The 16,475-nt window shown below is 37.0% G+C and overlaps 1 protein-coding gene across 3 annotated transcripts in view; it reads right to left on the bottom strand.

Moving 5' to 3' along the window:
- The window catches only part of SKAP2 (src kinase associated phosphoprotein 2), a 114,725-nt gene that overhangs the window by 10,416 nt on the left and 87,834 nt on the right, over positions 1 to 16,475 (bottom strand). For all 3 annotated transcript variants that reach the window (XM_061375087.1, XM_061375089.1, XM_061375088.1), the window contains one exon: positions 6,337 to 6,405. In XM_061375087.1, coding sequence (XP_061231071.1) covers positions 6,337 to 6,405 — 69 coding nt within the window. The remainder of the gene's footprint in view (positions 1 to 6,336; positions 6,406 to 16,475) is intronic.

The raw sequence follows: 16,475 nt of genomic DNA, 5'->3' as shown, positions 1-16,475 counted from the left end.
AGTCCTATCACTTTAAGACATGCAGCTACAGGTTTTCAAAGCATTTTCCAGCTGCAACTTAAAGCAGCTAGTTTCCTTCTAGAATATATTTCCAGCAAGCCATATTTGTATCTCAACTTGAAACTGATAAAGTTGTTACAGTATAATTAATAATAATCTGTGAAAGGAAGCCAAAGTAAGTATTTCGTGATAGGCTCCCCCTCCCTCTCCTGTTCCAACAAAACTAAATAACTTCTCTAAGAACCTTTGAGATAATCCTTGATTGTTCCTTCTGAAATACTGGAGAACTTGGAAACTGTTGCTGAAGCTGCATTTTAAAAATATTTGTGTCAGCTCCAGTTTAGGACATTAAGCTCTGGCTAAACATGCAACTACACTACAGTCATAAACTCATCCTTCTAACAGCATAAGCACAATGGATGTGCTGTGTTCAAGCTGCCATACAGACCATTAACTGATTGATTATTTAGCACTCTTTGCTCTGTAATACGGCAATAACACAGTAATAAATGCTTTGTCATACACTTACAATACAGAGCACATCTACTGAAACACAGCGCTTGCACATGGTTAAATACACTGGCTGCTTCTGTTACACTGCAAACTATTTCCTGTTTTTAATTCCATGAGAATGGAGTGTGATGAGTTAATGTAAAAAGAATGTAAGCAATACCACTAAGATGACCAGTTACATTATGTATACACTAACCAGACAGAATGTATATGTACTAATAATTTACATCACTGGAAAGCTATCTTCTAATTCTGATAACATAAATATCACTGAACTGGCTGGATCAAGGCTGTCATCTTAGTTTTGTTATATGATCCTTGAACAGCAGGCTTGCTGGTTATTCCAGCATATACTAGTTACATTTGCATATCGTTAGCACTCTACATCATTATTTATAGTTTACAATTTAATCACGATTGGTTCACTTTATTACTGAAAAAATCCTGCTAAAATATCAAGTATCAAGACATATAAAGTGTCACGCTATAAAAAAAAAAGGCAGTACTGTTGTTCCTGCTTTGATAGAGACTTTAATACTCCCTGTATAAGCAAGAAGGGCTTGTTTTCTATTTATCGATTTCAGTCCATGTTCTTTTCTGTCTTCTTTTGATGGCAATACTGTCATACTGCTACATATTTACATATTGAATTTAAAGTTGCTATGCAAGTTAGCCACTTTTTAATTTTCCATAAACTGGTGATTAATAGCTGCCTCTTGCTATATAGCACTAGGGGGCGTTCGTGCTACCAGTGCACAAATTCCTTTCACCACACCAAAAGCAGCAATACACACGTACATAGAAACTCCCAACCATTTAGAAATGCGATATTTGGTTATTGCAAAATGAATAGGCAGGATTATTTCAAGGGGATGGTGGAATCAGTTTGAAACTTTACATCTCCAAATCTTGGTCCTTCCTATTTGTCAGTTCATAATTCATCAGTTTAGCATTAGATAATTATAAAGAGTAACACGGGCTAACACCAAATTCATTTGTGATGAGTATTAAATCAAACCTCTCCTCAGTCTTTTGATACTGCACTGATCCCAGTTCCCAGTTCTATGCCATAAAAGATAACGGAAGGCCACATGAGAAAAAAAAGAGCTATTTTGGTATATCCTACCTTTCAAATCTTTCATCAGATTTGGTTTAAAACACATTAATCAGGACTTCTACTTCTTCAGAACTGAAATTAAATGAATAATGATTTTTCTCTCTGACCTTTACTACTCTGAGTTCTGTTCTTACCTCTGTGTGCCTAAAGTACCTCCTGTTAACACTTGAGAGTTGCATGAGGAACATCAGCAACAGAAGAGATCCCACAGCAGGTGAGACACATCTCTCCCTAGATGTTCATCATGAGCATTTAATTAAGCCTTAAAGTGAGAAAGCAACTCAACTAACAACATAGCACCACTGGAAAAGTTGTGTTTTGAAATAAGCTTACTGCAACAATGAAGATGTTGCCTAAAGATTAACCATGGTTCTGTGCCCTCATTTGTGAATTCAACACAAGACAGAGCTGTTTAAATCAGAAAGCCACATTTCTAGCAAAAACATATACCAGTATACTGGGAGCACAGAAATGACAAGGACTGGAAGTGCCAGTGCAAGTTTGTGAACAACTGTGCTGGTCTTCCAACAAGGTTTAATTTCATATTTGAAATCCTATCTTGTACCCACCAGCACAAGTTTCTCAAAATTCTTTAACTGCAACTATGCACGCATAAAAGCTAATTGTAAATTTAACTCCAGAATCTATACATCTAAAGGGAAAAATACTTCATAAAATGATTCACAGCACTTCACAAACACAGAGGTAGAACCAAAAAAAAACCTGCAAAAAAAAAACTCTGCAAAACACAAGCCCATTATTTCTTACTTCAGCCCCTCTTTCAGCTGGGGAGGACCCTGCCAAATTTCATTTGATTGCCTCTGCAGAACTGAAGAAATCAGAACCAGGAGACCTGGGTAAAGGAATTTGGCATTTATAACAGTAATGAAATTACGTGGGCCTTCTTAAACACATGCAATACCTGAAAACAGCTGGTGGATTTAGCATCTAGAACTTAAGTGCCCATTACAGTTCAGATTCAAAAGGTGTTGATTTGTTGGCATTATTCTGTCACAATTACATTCTATTTTTACACACTCTGAAATGTTGTGTGCCTTAAACGTACTATGATGATGTAATTACTAAACTAAAGCCTGTAGTATTTTGAAGGCATGATCACTTATGCCACAAATACAAGTAAGACAAGACCAAAGAAAATTTAAATGTGTAGCAGCGAGTAGAAAGCAATTTGGTTTTACCTACCCACTGGTTTTAATATTACCAATCACGAGAAATGACTGAGCAGGATTTTGGATAGGTTAGGAAACACTTTTTTCATTCCAGGACAGATATCTAGATGAACTATCCAACAGTTTCCAAAACTCTTCCATAAAGAATTCCTTACATGGTTTTCTTCTGTCGTCTCTGTTTTTCCAGTAGCAACAGTAATAGGAAAAACAGATATTTTTCTCCAACATACTGATGAAAACACTTCGGAGTTTATTTGACATATCAAACAGCAATGGCTGCCAGCCTTTCTGACAGTAGGTACAGCCTGCATATTTCACTGAAACATACTGGCACCTGACAATAAATGCTTGAAGAAATATGACAAGTATCATCAAGCATACTCTTCAAATCTTGTAGACTGTTTAAAACTTAAGAGTACCCGTGGATTATTCAAGGGAAATCAAAATTATAAGAATATTCTAAAAGCCTCAATAGACAGACAAAAACAAACCCTGGGGAAAAAAAAACAGCAGATTAAGAGTACTTATTTCAGAGCAATTTAAGTATGCTGTCCCATTGCAGCCTGAGGCAATCTATCTGCAGGCTGTTCCATTCCTGACCCCTACCTTTTGACAATTTTGGCACATGCCATTTCTGAGCACAAACCTGTCAGAACACTAAACTGACCAAAATAAAATCAGGAATTATAGCCCAAATACAGAAATGCACTACTTAAAACATTAGAACAAATGTGACTGTGCCTGATTTCCACTCACCTTCCATTTTAACATTGTTAGCAAACCCTACAACAGTAGTGACTTAGAGCTAGAGTTATATTACCTGCTTACGCATTGCTTATGGAATGAACATGTATACATGCTTTCTTTTCACCACTGTGGTCCAATGCCCAGTATATTAAACAGCTTGCTATTCTGAATCATATTCCTTGACCCTTGATCAGATTCTTCAAAAGTTTACAGCGTCAGATTTGAAGTTTATGAATCTGGACACAGGAACAATATTTGACAGAGGTGAATGGTATCCTCTTTTAGAGATGATATGCTCAGTATTTACCATACTGGAGGCTTAAAGGTGGGTAGACAGGTGAAGTTCAGAATTAACAGTACCAGAATGACTGTGTCTTACACAAATGATTTAGACTGTCAGTGTTGAGTCTTAATGCCCAGATGAGACATGCTCTGTTAAAGAACAGTTACTTGTTTGTCCTGATGATGTCCTAAATGGCAAAGAATGCCTGTTACTTACTTACTTGCCCTTTCTCCCACATTCCAGAAAAATTATGAAATAAGGGGAAAACAATTGCAGTGTATTTATGCGGACGTAACATCTAATCTAGCCTTATTTGTTCAGTATAATCTTTCTCACTTACCCTCTCCTACTGGTCCTTAGTTACTCTAAAATCATTTACACTGAGACAGCACAGAAAAGGACACTTACTGAAATAGTGATTATGGAAATGATAATGGGTAGATAGTGATATCAAAAAAGGTCCAGCAAACTATATTATACAACTGAAACTCTTCAACGCTTTGGTATATTTAAATAGTTAGGTCACTAGCAATTCATATAAAGCTATCCAGCAGCCACAATCAGTATCAAGACTTGAGCATCATTGCACATTAACTGAAGTACACATTAAGTTAGGGCAGGAAAAGAGTAGGAAAAAAAGAAAGGTTTTGCACTTAACAGGTTGAGCTCAAAAACAATTTGCAGAATATTTTCAGGTTTAATAAATTTAGGCAATAAATTAAACTTGAGAATGTATGCACTGCTTGTGTGGAAAATCATGAAATATTACTGATTCAAGTTACATATTTATTACGTGATGCCTATCAGAAATATTCATGCAAACTGAGCCCTAAAAGTCAAACAAATTTCCAATGTTAAATAGTTAACTAAGTAAGATCAGATCAGAAAATTACTTCTTGAAATGAAATTGGTATCTGTAGAGAACTGGTATTTTCAAACACATTACACAACTACTAGAAAGACTGGTAAGGCTGCTCTTATAGCAGTTGAAACTTTTCAGAAACGAAGATGCTAAGGTTTTGATTTCCTAAAAGTAGGAACTCCAAGAAGATATATTAGTGGAAAAAAAAAAAATGCTGCTGGCAACTTTATAATTGGATTGACCCCATGCTCCAATATGACATCACACTTATAATTACAGTAATGTCTAAATAAGTACTAAATATTAAGGCTGTAATGAGTCATGTTGGTTTACACATGTTTTTAGCAGAGCACAATGCTAACAGCATCTGATGACTTGGTTCTTGTTTCCTTTCCAAGAAAAGCAACCCAAAACTCCTCACAGCAACCTGTTCCTGCTTTCCTGTATGGCTCAGGAAATCAGGCCTCTGTTTCCTCTCCACATGTTGCAACAGGAAGAGCACTGGAGAGCTACTTCCTAAAGGAACTCTTCTTGCCCACCCTTTCCTTGACAGCCCTGAAAGAATTATGTGTATTAAGTACGATGGGGGAAGGAGAGCCAGTTTGCATGTCAGTGCAGGTCACGGTTACAATGCAGCAGATCTCAAAAAGGTTTAAGGTCTGATAAGAAGCAAGTCTTCTCTACTTGCTGTGTCAAATCGCCAACAGTTTATCTAGAGGTCTGTGCCCTTGAAGCACAAATATATCTTGTTTTTAAGCATAACTGGAAATACCTTTCTGTCAAGAAAAGTTGTCTGGCCATGTGACTTTACATGGGGTATTATTTTTCCAGTCCCAGAGATAATTAGCACAAGGGCAGTTTGCCAAGCTAAAGCTGAGAGAACATCCTTCACAGCCTTTCTGGGCATTTGTGTCCTTTTCCAATTTTTATGCTGCTGTCACTGGACTCTGGCATTTCTTACCCAATTCATTTGCTTTCTGTGGTAATCATATGCACTGAAGATATGCATGGCCAACATTTAAACAGGCTGCAGATCAATTAGTGGTCTTAAGTTTATCTGATTTTTATCAAAGAAGACAGAGCTTTGGGTCGATTGTCAGAGCCTGTGTCAAGTTGACCTTTTCAGAGACGTCTACATTGCCAGTCCCTTGGGCAACTTGTTGTCCCCTGTTAGTCTCTGAATGGCAGAAGTCTGTTCTGCTCAAGCACAAAGTATACACAGATGTCTATATTAGATTCTTATAGGTTTGACAGCAACTGCATGTTGTATCTATAAACTGTCCTTTAGCAGTGACACTTCCTCAATGATGATAAGCTAATTTATGCAACTAAATCTCCTTTGTGCAGAAATGAAAGCTAATTGAGTCATTACAAAGTAATTCAGGAAGGAATACCTTGTATAAATTGGCTTACTTTATAAATCCTTCTCAAGTGGTTTTCATGCATCCTAAGTGGTGCTAAGCAGTTTTGCTGCCATCAAATACCCAGATGAAAAAGACAGCTTTACAGAGCTATAAAAACATTATTTTAACAAAGCAAAGGGAAGAGACAAGGAAATAAAGGTAAAAAGAAAGTGCATTACACACACACAAAAAAAAAAAAAAAGAGGAAATATTTTCATTACCTGAAACAGTGGTAACTTTCTCCTGGATCAGTTTTCTTGGCACTTCAGCCTTTGAAGGAATATGTTCTTCTGCAAAACATATAACTGCAAATGAAACTCCGAAGGGACACCTCAGCTGACAGGAATTACAGCCTGCATCAGTCTGAAAGCTACACTCTACATTTCCAGACTGTAAGCCCTGTTTACTATTTTGCATTGTACAGAAGTTGGAACACTGTTATTTCTGTGGTTTCCCCCACCCATCCAAACACTCCAAGAGCTTTCTTTCAAAATCTCAGTTGTGAACATCTGTTTCCCTTTTCACTTTGCTCTGAATACAGTAAATATAAAGCTACAGATCTGCTGGGTTTCATTCATTCTGAGGCAATTAGAGTGAGGGTCCTATTCTGCTACATGTATTTCTTACCAGGATAAAGAAAACTAAACTGAGGATCACAGCTCTGAAGCGTGTTTTCTGGCTAACAGACCTGGAACACTGAAATCCCCACAGGCAATTTCAAAAGATGTTCTCCATATTCCTTGTCCAGCACAGACAGGGAACTACTCTCTCATGCCCACACCATCACTTAAGTAAATCCATATTCCACTCAGTAAAGGGACATAAGACCTGTTCCTTACATTTCACAGTCAACAATTCTGTTGATGAGGAAAAAGAAGGGCACAAAGTATGAGGGGCTTTAGCTGTTTTCTTTCCTTATGTTCATAAGGAAATAGAAACAGATTTATCTTGGCCTTTACAGTATATCAAAACTGACAAAGCTGCTGTACTGAATGAAGAAATAGTATACTGATAAATCCACTTCTCAAAGAAGAATTAAGCTTTTAATACATTTAAAGCATTTGGCTTTTATACTCCTCACATCTTACACAGATATTCATGCTTCATTTTAAGACATGCATTTCAGCAACTAATTTTGATATTTTATTAATGACAGACAAAAGATACAGAACTCACAGCTTTTAAAATGTTCCTTATTGTAAAACTTCCTGTGTAATTGCCTATCTACTTTGACAAACAGTGAATTTTATATCAACAGTTCAAAGGACTTTTAGCCTTGTAAAAAAATAATCTATCCACAAGACTGTTCCTGCAAACATTAAAGCAGATGTTTAAAGCACAAGAGCAGACCTGTTGAAATGAGTATGCATTATTGCTGCTAAACTATGTACACAGTCCTACAAATTACATCATGAGATTCACTCTACAGAGCTTTGAAATTCTGCCCTACTAAACCAGCAAGAGTTTTTTGGTTTCTGACTCTTGAACAACTAAAAATCTGGTTAAGATCAATATATATCATAGCCAAGGGAAGAAGGAGGAAAAACAAAACAATAGAGCTGGGAAAATGTGAAGCTGCAGTACAGCACAAAAAACACTCTGAACTATTTACTGCGCTCAAATGTATTCCCCCACTTGGCATAACACTTGTTGCACATTCCCAAGTACACTCGTTTATTTTAAGCACTCACAGCTGGGAGTATAAATGGCAAAAATACACCCGTATGCGCTGTCCAGAGCACTAGGAGGCACTGTCATTCTGTGGCTTCCCTACTACTGCAACACCACTCACAGGTCCATCATCAGTTACATTTTCTAGGATTGCTCCCTTTTCCCAGAACAACCCAGTTGCATTCAACACAGAGTATTGAGTATTACATTGATTAAATAAATTTTGATGTTACATGCTACTGAATATTTGGACACACATCAACTGATGTGTTGAATGTACTGTGGATTTTAACTCACGATCATCAGATTAGCCTCAACTGAGGACTGACTTTAGTAGAGGATATTTTAACCAAAGTAACAGCAGAATTGATTTTTTTTTCATAAGATACAGCTGAATACATGTAGACTGCATTGTGGTTTCATGGAAAAAAATAGAATATATGCATTCCCCTTCCTGAAAAATGTATTTCCTAGAAACAAGAGGTCATCAGATCCATATCTGAAAATGGAAAAAAAGTCTGAACCAAGGAAATATATGGAAATACTGGAAAGGTCCCAAATTATAGAATCATAGAACAGTTAGGGTTGGAAAGGACCTTAAGATCATAGAATCATAGAATGGTTCAGGTTGGAAAGGACCTTAAGATCATCTAGTTCCATCATCTAGTTGCAATCCCCTTGCCATGGGCAGGGACACCTCACACTAAACCATGTCACCCAGTGCTCTGAACAAAACAATTCAAACAAAGGCTGCCCATATTATCATACCTGTTCAGACCCCAGCCATCCCCACTTATACCACTTCGATTTACACTATAGAGCTGCACAGAGAGGACAAACTTTCAGGTGTAATTAGACTAGAAGAGGCACTCCGGAAGCACACTGAACATGGTCCAGCTGCCTATTCACATTCAGCCCATGGAACCAGACTAAAGTGAATCCATAGAAAACCTCTTCTGAAACATGCACAGCACAAACATCAGGTCTTCAGCACAAACTTGTGCTTTATGAATCTGTTGCAAATGGTCCACACTACTTAACTAATGCAATCATGCTCACAGTGGAGCAGAGGTAATAGGCTTGGCTTAGGTTGGTAGAAAAGAACCTATGGTTCTTAATGTTTTCTGCTATTACATCCTAAATCAATATGTAATTAACACTAATCAAATCAGTGAACTCCTCTAGAACTGCAGACCCAAAGAACACTTAAAATACAGGTTATATTCCATACCCTGCTGGTATTCAGAGATACTAATGGCAAACCTACAAAATTCTTTTGGTGTCAGTGCAACAGGGAGCTAACTATACTTGTTAAGGATTTTTTCCGTCAGTCCATGAAAGCTGTTGAAAATTATTTACTTGCTTAATTTGCAGTCACCCAATCAGACATGATTCTACCATCCACACAATTTAAGAAGTGAACAATGAATTCTACACTAGCTGAGTTTTTTACATGAATCCATTTTTTTTAATTCGAATTTCTTTTTCTTAAAAGGAGAGGGGATAAAAAAAAGATCAGGCTACTTGAGTATAAAATGGGTAAAAGTTTGGCTTGAACAGTGCATTCCTTCAATGGAATGTGGTATCTCCATGATAAATATGCATAAACTTCGCAGTTTCCACTACTAACACATTACTTAAGCATCTTTTTACATTCGACTCTAATTTAATGTCATTATTAATTGTTATTTTACTGTCTTCTAGTCTCTGACACATTGTCATTGCACAATACTAGTTTATACCTTGGATAATCCCAGTTTGTGGGTTAATATATTCAACACTTTAATCACAGTAAACAAAAACAGCTCAGCTATGCAGCAAAATCCACCAAAACACACAGATGGTTATAAGGTTTTCATTGTGTGGTTTCCATAGCAATCATATTGCAAATCTGGAAGCTTCTTGCAAACAAGCAGCTTGTATTTACATGCCTCTTGGCTGCAGCACGGGACTCTACAACATGTGAAGTTGTTATTCCAATCGCATATTGTTAGAAAGATCATTGGGAGATGTTTTGATCAGTTCAGATAAAAACTACTGCAGTGAACTAATTTTTCATCTATTTCATAATGACACAAGCAATCACACGCTTGTAATGCACATTAATATATCTTCATTTGAAATCTCACTGTGGTGTCAGAAGGCTATAAGCATACAAACAGGTTTTGTTAGACAGACTCCCACAAAAATACTTGCATTATTAAACAATCAAATAAAAAATACAGTGTCTTTATTATTGTACTCAGCAGGGATGACAGATGCATGCACATACAAAGGTATGAGGAGGAGCTCTGATGACACTGAACATCATCAGAGTGCAAGTAAAAGATACAATGGCATGCTAACACTAAGAGTATTACTTCTCCACATTGCTTTTTTACTACCAAATAATGACTCTGCACAAATGTAAACAAGAACTTTCAAACATGAACAAATGTTTACCGTGGGAAAGAGTCGAGACCTTTTCTCCCCCAGATTTATAATTTTATGAATTGACCTAACCCCATTACAGATGAATTATTACTCTAATAAGGAACATAAATCAATCCAGCTATGTAATTTCTTTTTTAATTAGTGAGAACTTGCTTTTTCACAAACAGCAGAGAAACATTTAAGAATTCAAAAGACAGAGTAATAAAGAAAAAAATCATTTTTATAATTTTGCCAAACGGACACCTTTTGCCACCATTAGTAGTGCGGGCTATCGACCACCCGGGGTCAAAGGAATAAGAATTAACATCCCTGTTTTATGCAGGACCAGCAACCTGCCTTACCTGAGGACAGCAGTCCCCAGCCTTGGGGATGGAAGCAGTCCTCTGCAGTGTTATCCCTGTATATACACACCTGTACAGGCCTATATACTTCACCCAAACCAAACCTCTTATGAGGTTTTAGCCTAAGCAGCTTGTTATTCCAGAAATCCTTCACATGTTGCTTCATCCTAGGCTTATTTGCCTTAGTGTGTGTATTTATAATGGCAGCGGTTTTCTTTCCTGGTGTCTTCTTTTAGACTCCAGAGCCATTCATTCTGTAGGGAGAGATCTCCAAATCCAAGAAGCAAAACTCTAGCTTTGATACCCTCCAGTATTCCCACAGATCCGCCCCTTTCCCCCAGTTCCTCCTGGACATGACAGATTACTGAAAGATTTACACACAACTTCTTGACATTTCACCCTGCATTCCCAGTAGCACTCTGGTGCACTCTGTAAACAAATGAAACAACTTGGAAAAGGCTGCTGAAGGCACTATTTTCTAGCCATGGTGTGAGATCTGGTTGGGGGCAGAGGGAGGAAGACAATCATTTTACTAAAGCTCCATCTAACTGAACCACGGTGAAGGTTTGTATATTAAAATCCCCTTCACTACAGTGCTAGAAGTTAGAAACAAGCTGGTTGCTATTTAGAGAAGACGTCATAAATGTAAGAATTTCTTACTATGGCAGAAGAGTTCTTGTTTTATTCCTACTTCTGTGGGTCAGCCAGTTACCACTCAACAGCTCAGAAAGAGAAATTATGGCCTGCATGACGAGCTTAAGTGAAAAAAAAAGAAACAACCAAAAGCCCAATATCCACAACATAATCGGAAAAGACAGACAGAAAAGGGTCATCCAGACACAGGATAAAAGCTGGAACTGCAGATGAGGTGACATCAAAATAGGAGAAGCAGAAGTTGAGTCCGAATAAATGGTCACCACTCTGCTCAGAAATACAGTGGGAAACAAACAGTACAATTCTGTATTCCAACGGAACACAGAAAGAGATCTCCCAGTTCTGATCAATACAAAAATACATTTTAGTGAAAAATATTACATACACTGAGATGCTTTAGTTTTGGTTGAGGACAATCCAGATCAGTTCCTAGCTCAGATTCCTTCCAACACATGTGATCTAAGTCTGATTCCAAGATGGAGGCAAAAGGTTTCAATCAGATACACTACCAGCTAAACTGGATGGAAGCTCCAACTAACATTTTCTGAACAAGTTTTAATCAGGTTTTTGAAAACAACCATTACTTAAATTCTAAAGTAAGGTTGAGTATACGCATCACTCTGCCTGACCAGTAGACAGCAACACAAGTCTCTTACTACTATTGGCAATGTATTGACCTCCCAATGGCCTCAAATAAATAGCATTGGCTGCACAAAGCGAAAAAGCTAGAATCATGAAATAGTTTGGAATAGAAGGGACCAGTGGAAATTTCTTATTCTAGCACCCTGCTCTAAGTCTGAAATTTAGATCAAGTTTCTAGGAGACAGCATTTGGCTTGCTTTGGTACTCCATACTAAGCTGTTCGGCAGCAGTTTATAAGGGTCTGTGCATTTTAATAGTTCACATATGAGACAGATGAAGCTAATGACTTTATAGAACAGGATTAGCTCAAGTGACTCAGTTTTGTACAGATCTTGCCAAGCCCCAGATGTCAGGTTTCCTGGAGTCCTTGAGAAATTCTGCAGTTCTTTTTTCCCCTCAGTTGCACTCCGTGTGTCTGGAAAAGGTGCTACTGTGCACCACCATTGCTCCCAATTGTGTAAGCAGTCTGAATAACCAAACCAGCCATCTCAGATAAAAGTGAAGCACTGCCTCATGTTGAGACAACCTTGGAAAAGTTACCCCACCATCCTCACAGACAAGATTAGTAAAAAAAACAACCTTCCTGTGACACCACCCAATGAACCTAAGCATATGTTATGGTTTGGCTTAATCAAAACCAAAAAGCAGATATAACATTCACTTCCTAACATAAGCATTTTGGAGTTACAGCATTTGCTGAACTAAAGAGTGAAGTAAACTGAAACAATTCCAGTTCCACTAGGGACAAATACAAAACACACTTTAAAGCTGCAATTCTCCAGCTTTGTGCAAAAGAATGTTGTTTGGATCACATAACTATTGCTATGAAGAACAATAACAAAGTGAAGTAGCAGAGAGAAATGAGTACGTTTGGAGAACTGCTTGAGAGAAAAATCCTTCTAAATACATCTGTGAAAAAGACACCTTATTTCTCCTATGTTACTGTACACATACCATCCACATGAACTATAGTAGAGCAATGGATTTAAAAAATACATTTTTAAAAGCTTGAAGATACTATATGACTTCTCACTGGTTAACTGGAAAAAAGAAGCAAAAAAACATTTTTCCAGCAGAAAGTATTTGTTATAATGTTTTAGGACAGAAAGTATGAAGATAAGCGATTAGAGAACACATCTCTGTCCTTGGAAGAAAAACAGTTAGTCTTGCACAAGACAGAAAATTGAGCACTGCTGGCAAGGTCATCCACAGTTGTTGTGGATCTTCTCACTCTACTGTCTATAATTTTACCAAGTTTTCAGAAAATGTAGGAGCATGCTTTGCTTTATTTACCTTTCATACTTACTAAGACCTGAATATGTGTTAGCATCTTTCCTCTTTCTTCTCCTTTCCTTCCTCCAGTACCAAGTGTCCCAATATTCTTGCTTCCCTATCCCCATCACATTCTGCAGTCATAACCAATTCAAATAAAGACTATATTCTCTTCAGACCCACAAATTTCAGTTATTTACCAAATGTAGAGGTTGCTATTATGAACGTTGCTGTTTTCGAGTTTCACAAGGCCCTTGACTCTGAATCATTCACAGAAGTACAGGCAATTCCTGATTTTAGTTATGAAGTTAATATAATTTCATGGACTCAGCTTCCTGCTTGGAATGCGTCTGTGGAGCTCTCCTTGCAAGCAAGCAATCTTCAGTCGTGATTTTAGTGACAGTTAAATCAACTTATTTGTACAGTTCCTAGCCCTAGTCTTCCAAACCACAGAAAATTCCAAATCTAAAAAAAAAAAAAAAAAGCAACAAAAAGAACAACTTTACATTCTCTCAGACATAGATACAAAAGAATTAACAATTTGTCAAACGAGTCTGACAGGCTTAGAAGGAATGTATGTCAAATCCTAGTTACACCAATAGCAAGCTTGGGAGACGAGGAGGTAGAGGAAGGCAGGAAAGGCAGGAGGACACACTAGCAAAGACCACTTAGAATGTCTAATTTTACTAATTTATTTATTTTTTTTTACAAAATGATATATTATTAATAAAATTCAATACAAACATGCCAAAGTGCAATGTGCACTGCATAGAAATAAGGGATGGGTTTTGCACTGACCTTTATATTTCCTCATGAAGAAAGACCTGATAATAGTAATTTTTCTCAAGAGAAAAGATAAAGGTCATCACAAGCAAGTTCAATTGCAGATATGCACACAACAGTTATAATGGAGAATAAAAGAAATTAGATCCATTTCCAGAAACCCATTCATTCTTTTTGAAAACAATTCATTGTTTTCAGAAATCAAGTCTCTTACAACTGTCTAATCCTATATGCCGAATGAACTGGTTAGAATATGTTAAACTCAGCAAACAAAAAAAACATTTGATGGGCTATCAAGCAAGGTGAAAATTTCATGAGTGACTTCAGGATGCAGCTCCTTACAAATTCCCTACAAATTCCAAATGCCCTTGATTGGGCACCTTTTAATATGTTGCCTTTTTTTTTTTTTTTGATCAAGAGATAAAATAACAACTTCCACACCTGAACAGAAGCATCTCTGAAGGTAAAATTTCATTTTAGCTTCCACCAAAAGCACAGTTTTTGCTCCACTTCTAAAAAAATGCTCCCAAAGCCTCAAATTTGGCATACACAGTCTAGGCAACAGGCGTCATACCTAAATCCATATTAAACATTAAAAGAAGGAATAAAATATTTTACAATACTGCTTTTAACTGTAAAGGAAAGCTTCTGGAGTTTAATGTTTCTACACGCTCACCCAGTTATTACGCGTCCCTTCTCTGTCCCCCATCACCCTCCCAAAAAAGTAGCTGCAGTAATTGGACAGAATGCAAATTAGTAGCTCAAAGGGACAAAACAAACCACAGTTTCAAAGTGGATTCTGTGGTTGTATTGTAGGTTCACAGGAATTTGTGCTAGAGATCGCTTGCCTAAATACGTGTGGCATGCACATAAGTACATTCTTATATATAAACATAATAAAGATTTATGTGAATTCACTGTAACTAAAATAAATTTGTTTGTTCTCTCAACCCATAATAGCTCTTAGTTATGTAAATAGTTTAAGTGTTCAACATGACATTTTATAAACCTTATTATTAAAATGTTTTGCTAAAATGAACGTGGAGACTATTAAAATCTACATAGAAAATGCAAACAGTTCTCTATGTAAATACATCTAGCAATCAAATATTCAATTAACTGATCTATACTGTATAACTCTGTACTACAGTGTTATCTGCTAACCATGTACAGGGGTTATATTTCTCAGGATTAAATTTATATGATAGACAGAATTAAAGTCTGTAAATGCCAAATAATCTTTTCATACTCGTTGATCAACAGCAAGATTTAAATTTAAAAGCTATTTCTGAAAACTACATATCCCTACTTGTGACAAATGTAACTTGACATAATACATATATACCCATAGAATTCATAAAGAGAGAATCTTGTTTAAACCACGTAATATCCTTTAATAATCTGCAGGGTTAAAGTATTCAAATTTATAGTCTGATTCCAGAAATGAACTTACTCAAAAAGGGACAAAAGACACGGCATTTCAAGTATAGCTCACATTAGTGAAAGGAAACACAATACAGTTGTTGGCATGTTTCCACAAGAAAAGTCTGGCTCCCAGATGCTTCTCTTATAACTCCTTTAAAAACATTCTACCAAGACATTTTTGCATTCTCTGTGTTGATCATTAACTGCACGCTGACCAAAATAAAATCCAGAAGCTTTCACCCTTTGGGTATTTTCATGAAAAGTAACAAGCCCACACCAATGCCTCTTTTCATTGTTTATGGCCCATGCCATCAAATTAAATTGTCAACTACGCTAAATCCTTTGTCCATCTTAAATGATGAGATGAAGTAATTATAAAAATATTCTTGTTATGATTCAAAACCAAAAATCAAGTTAAATCAGAAATAAGCAGAAAATTATAGCTGCAACGCAGACTGTTTACACATACCATATTTTGGGTAACGTTCCCACATTCATTTCTACAAATACAGTCTCATTCTCATATATTAGGTCCAGACTACAACCAGCAATTCTGGATGCCAGATCTTGCTAGTCCTACATGCCATATACTGCAATGCACCTCAGAGAGATGAGGAAGGACAACAGGGATATGGAAGTACTTCATGCAGGAGATGACAACTGCTCCCCAGGCAGCTCACCATGTAACTGTGGGATTGGCATGCAGCTGGATCTCAGCAAACCCAGGGCCCCCAGAGTCCCAGATTACTTGAATCCCCTTGCAGCCAGTACTTTGGATTACTGAGCTCTCATGCCAGAGACACAACAGAGTCCTGGTTGCACTGTAAGAGCCACTATTTATAAGCCTGAGCAACGCAGATTAATAAGAAATTATGTTTTATTATTGGGTAATAAAACACATTCTCTTTAAACATAAAACCACATGATTAAAAACAATGACAAAATTGTATCCATCTTGAACATTTTTTAGTGAATTAGCTGAAACCACTACTAGTAACGGAGATGATTCACTTCTTAAGGAAAACAATTTGAGACAGGTATAGAGGAAAGTATAGATTCAGTTGGTGTATTTTGGGACAATGGGAGAACAGCCCTCATGCTAGATTCCACAGGCTTTTCTGTAGATAGTGCTTTGTTTT

Source organism: Neopsephotus bourkii, unplaced genomic scaffold (genome assembly GCF_033783945.1).
Source record: "Neopsephotus bourkii isolate Nb327-2 ecotype Australia unplaced genomic scaffold, CSIRO-AGI_Nbou_v1 NB_1656, whole genome shotgun sequence".
NCBI classification, from domain to species: domain Eukaryota; kingdom Metazoa; phylum Chordata; class Aves; order Psittaciformes; family Psittacidae; genus Neopsephotus; species Neopsephotus bourkii.
The sequence above is the reverse complement of the archived record's forward strand: the minus strand, read 5'-3'. Positions and strand labels throughout refer to the sequence as shown.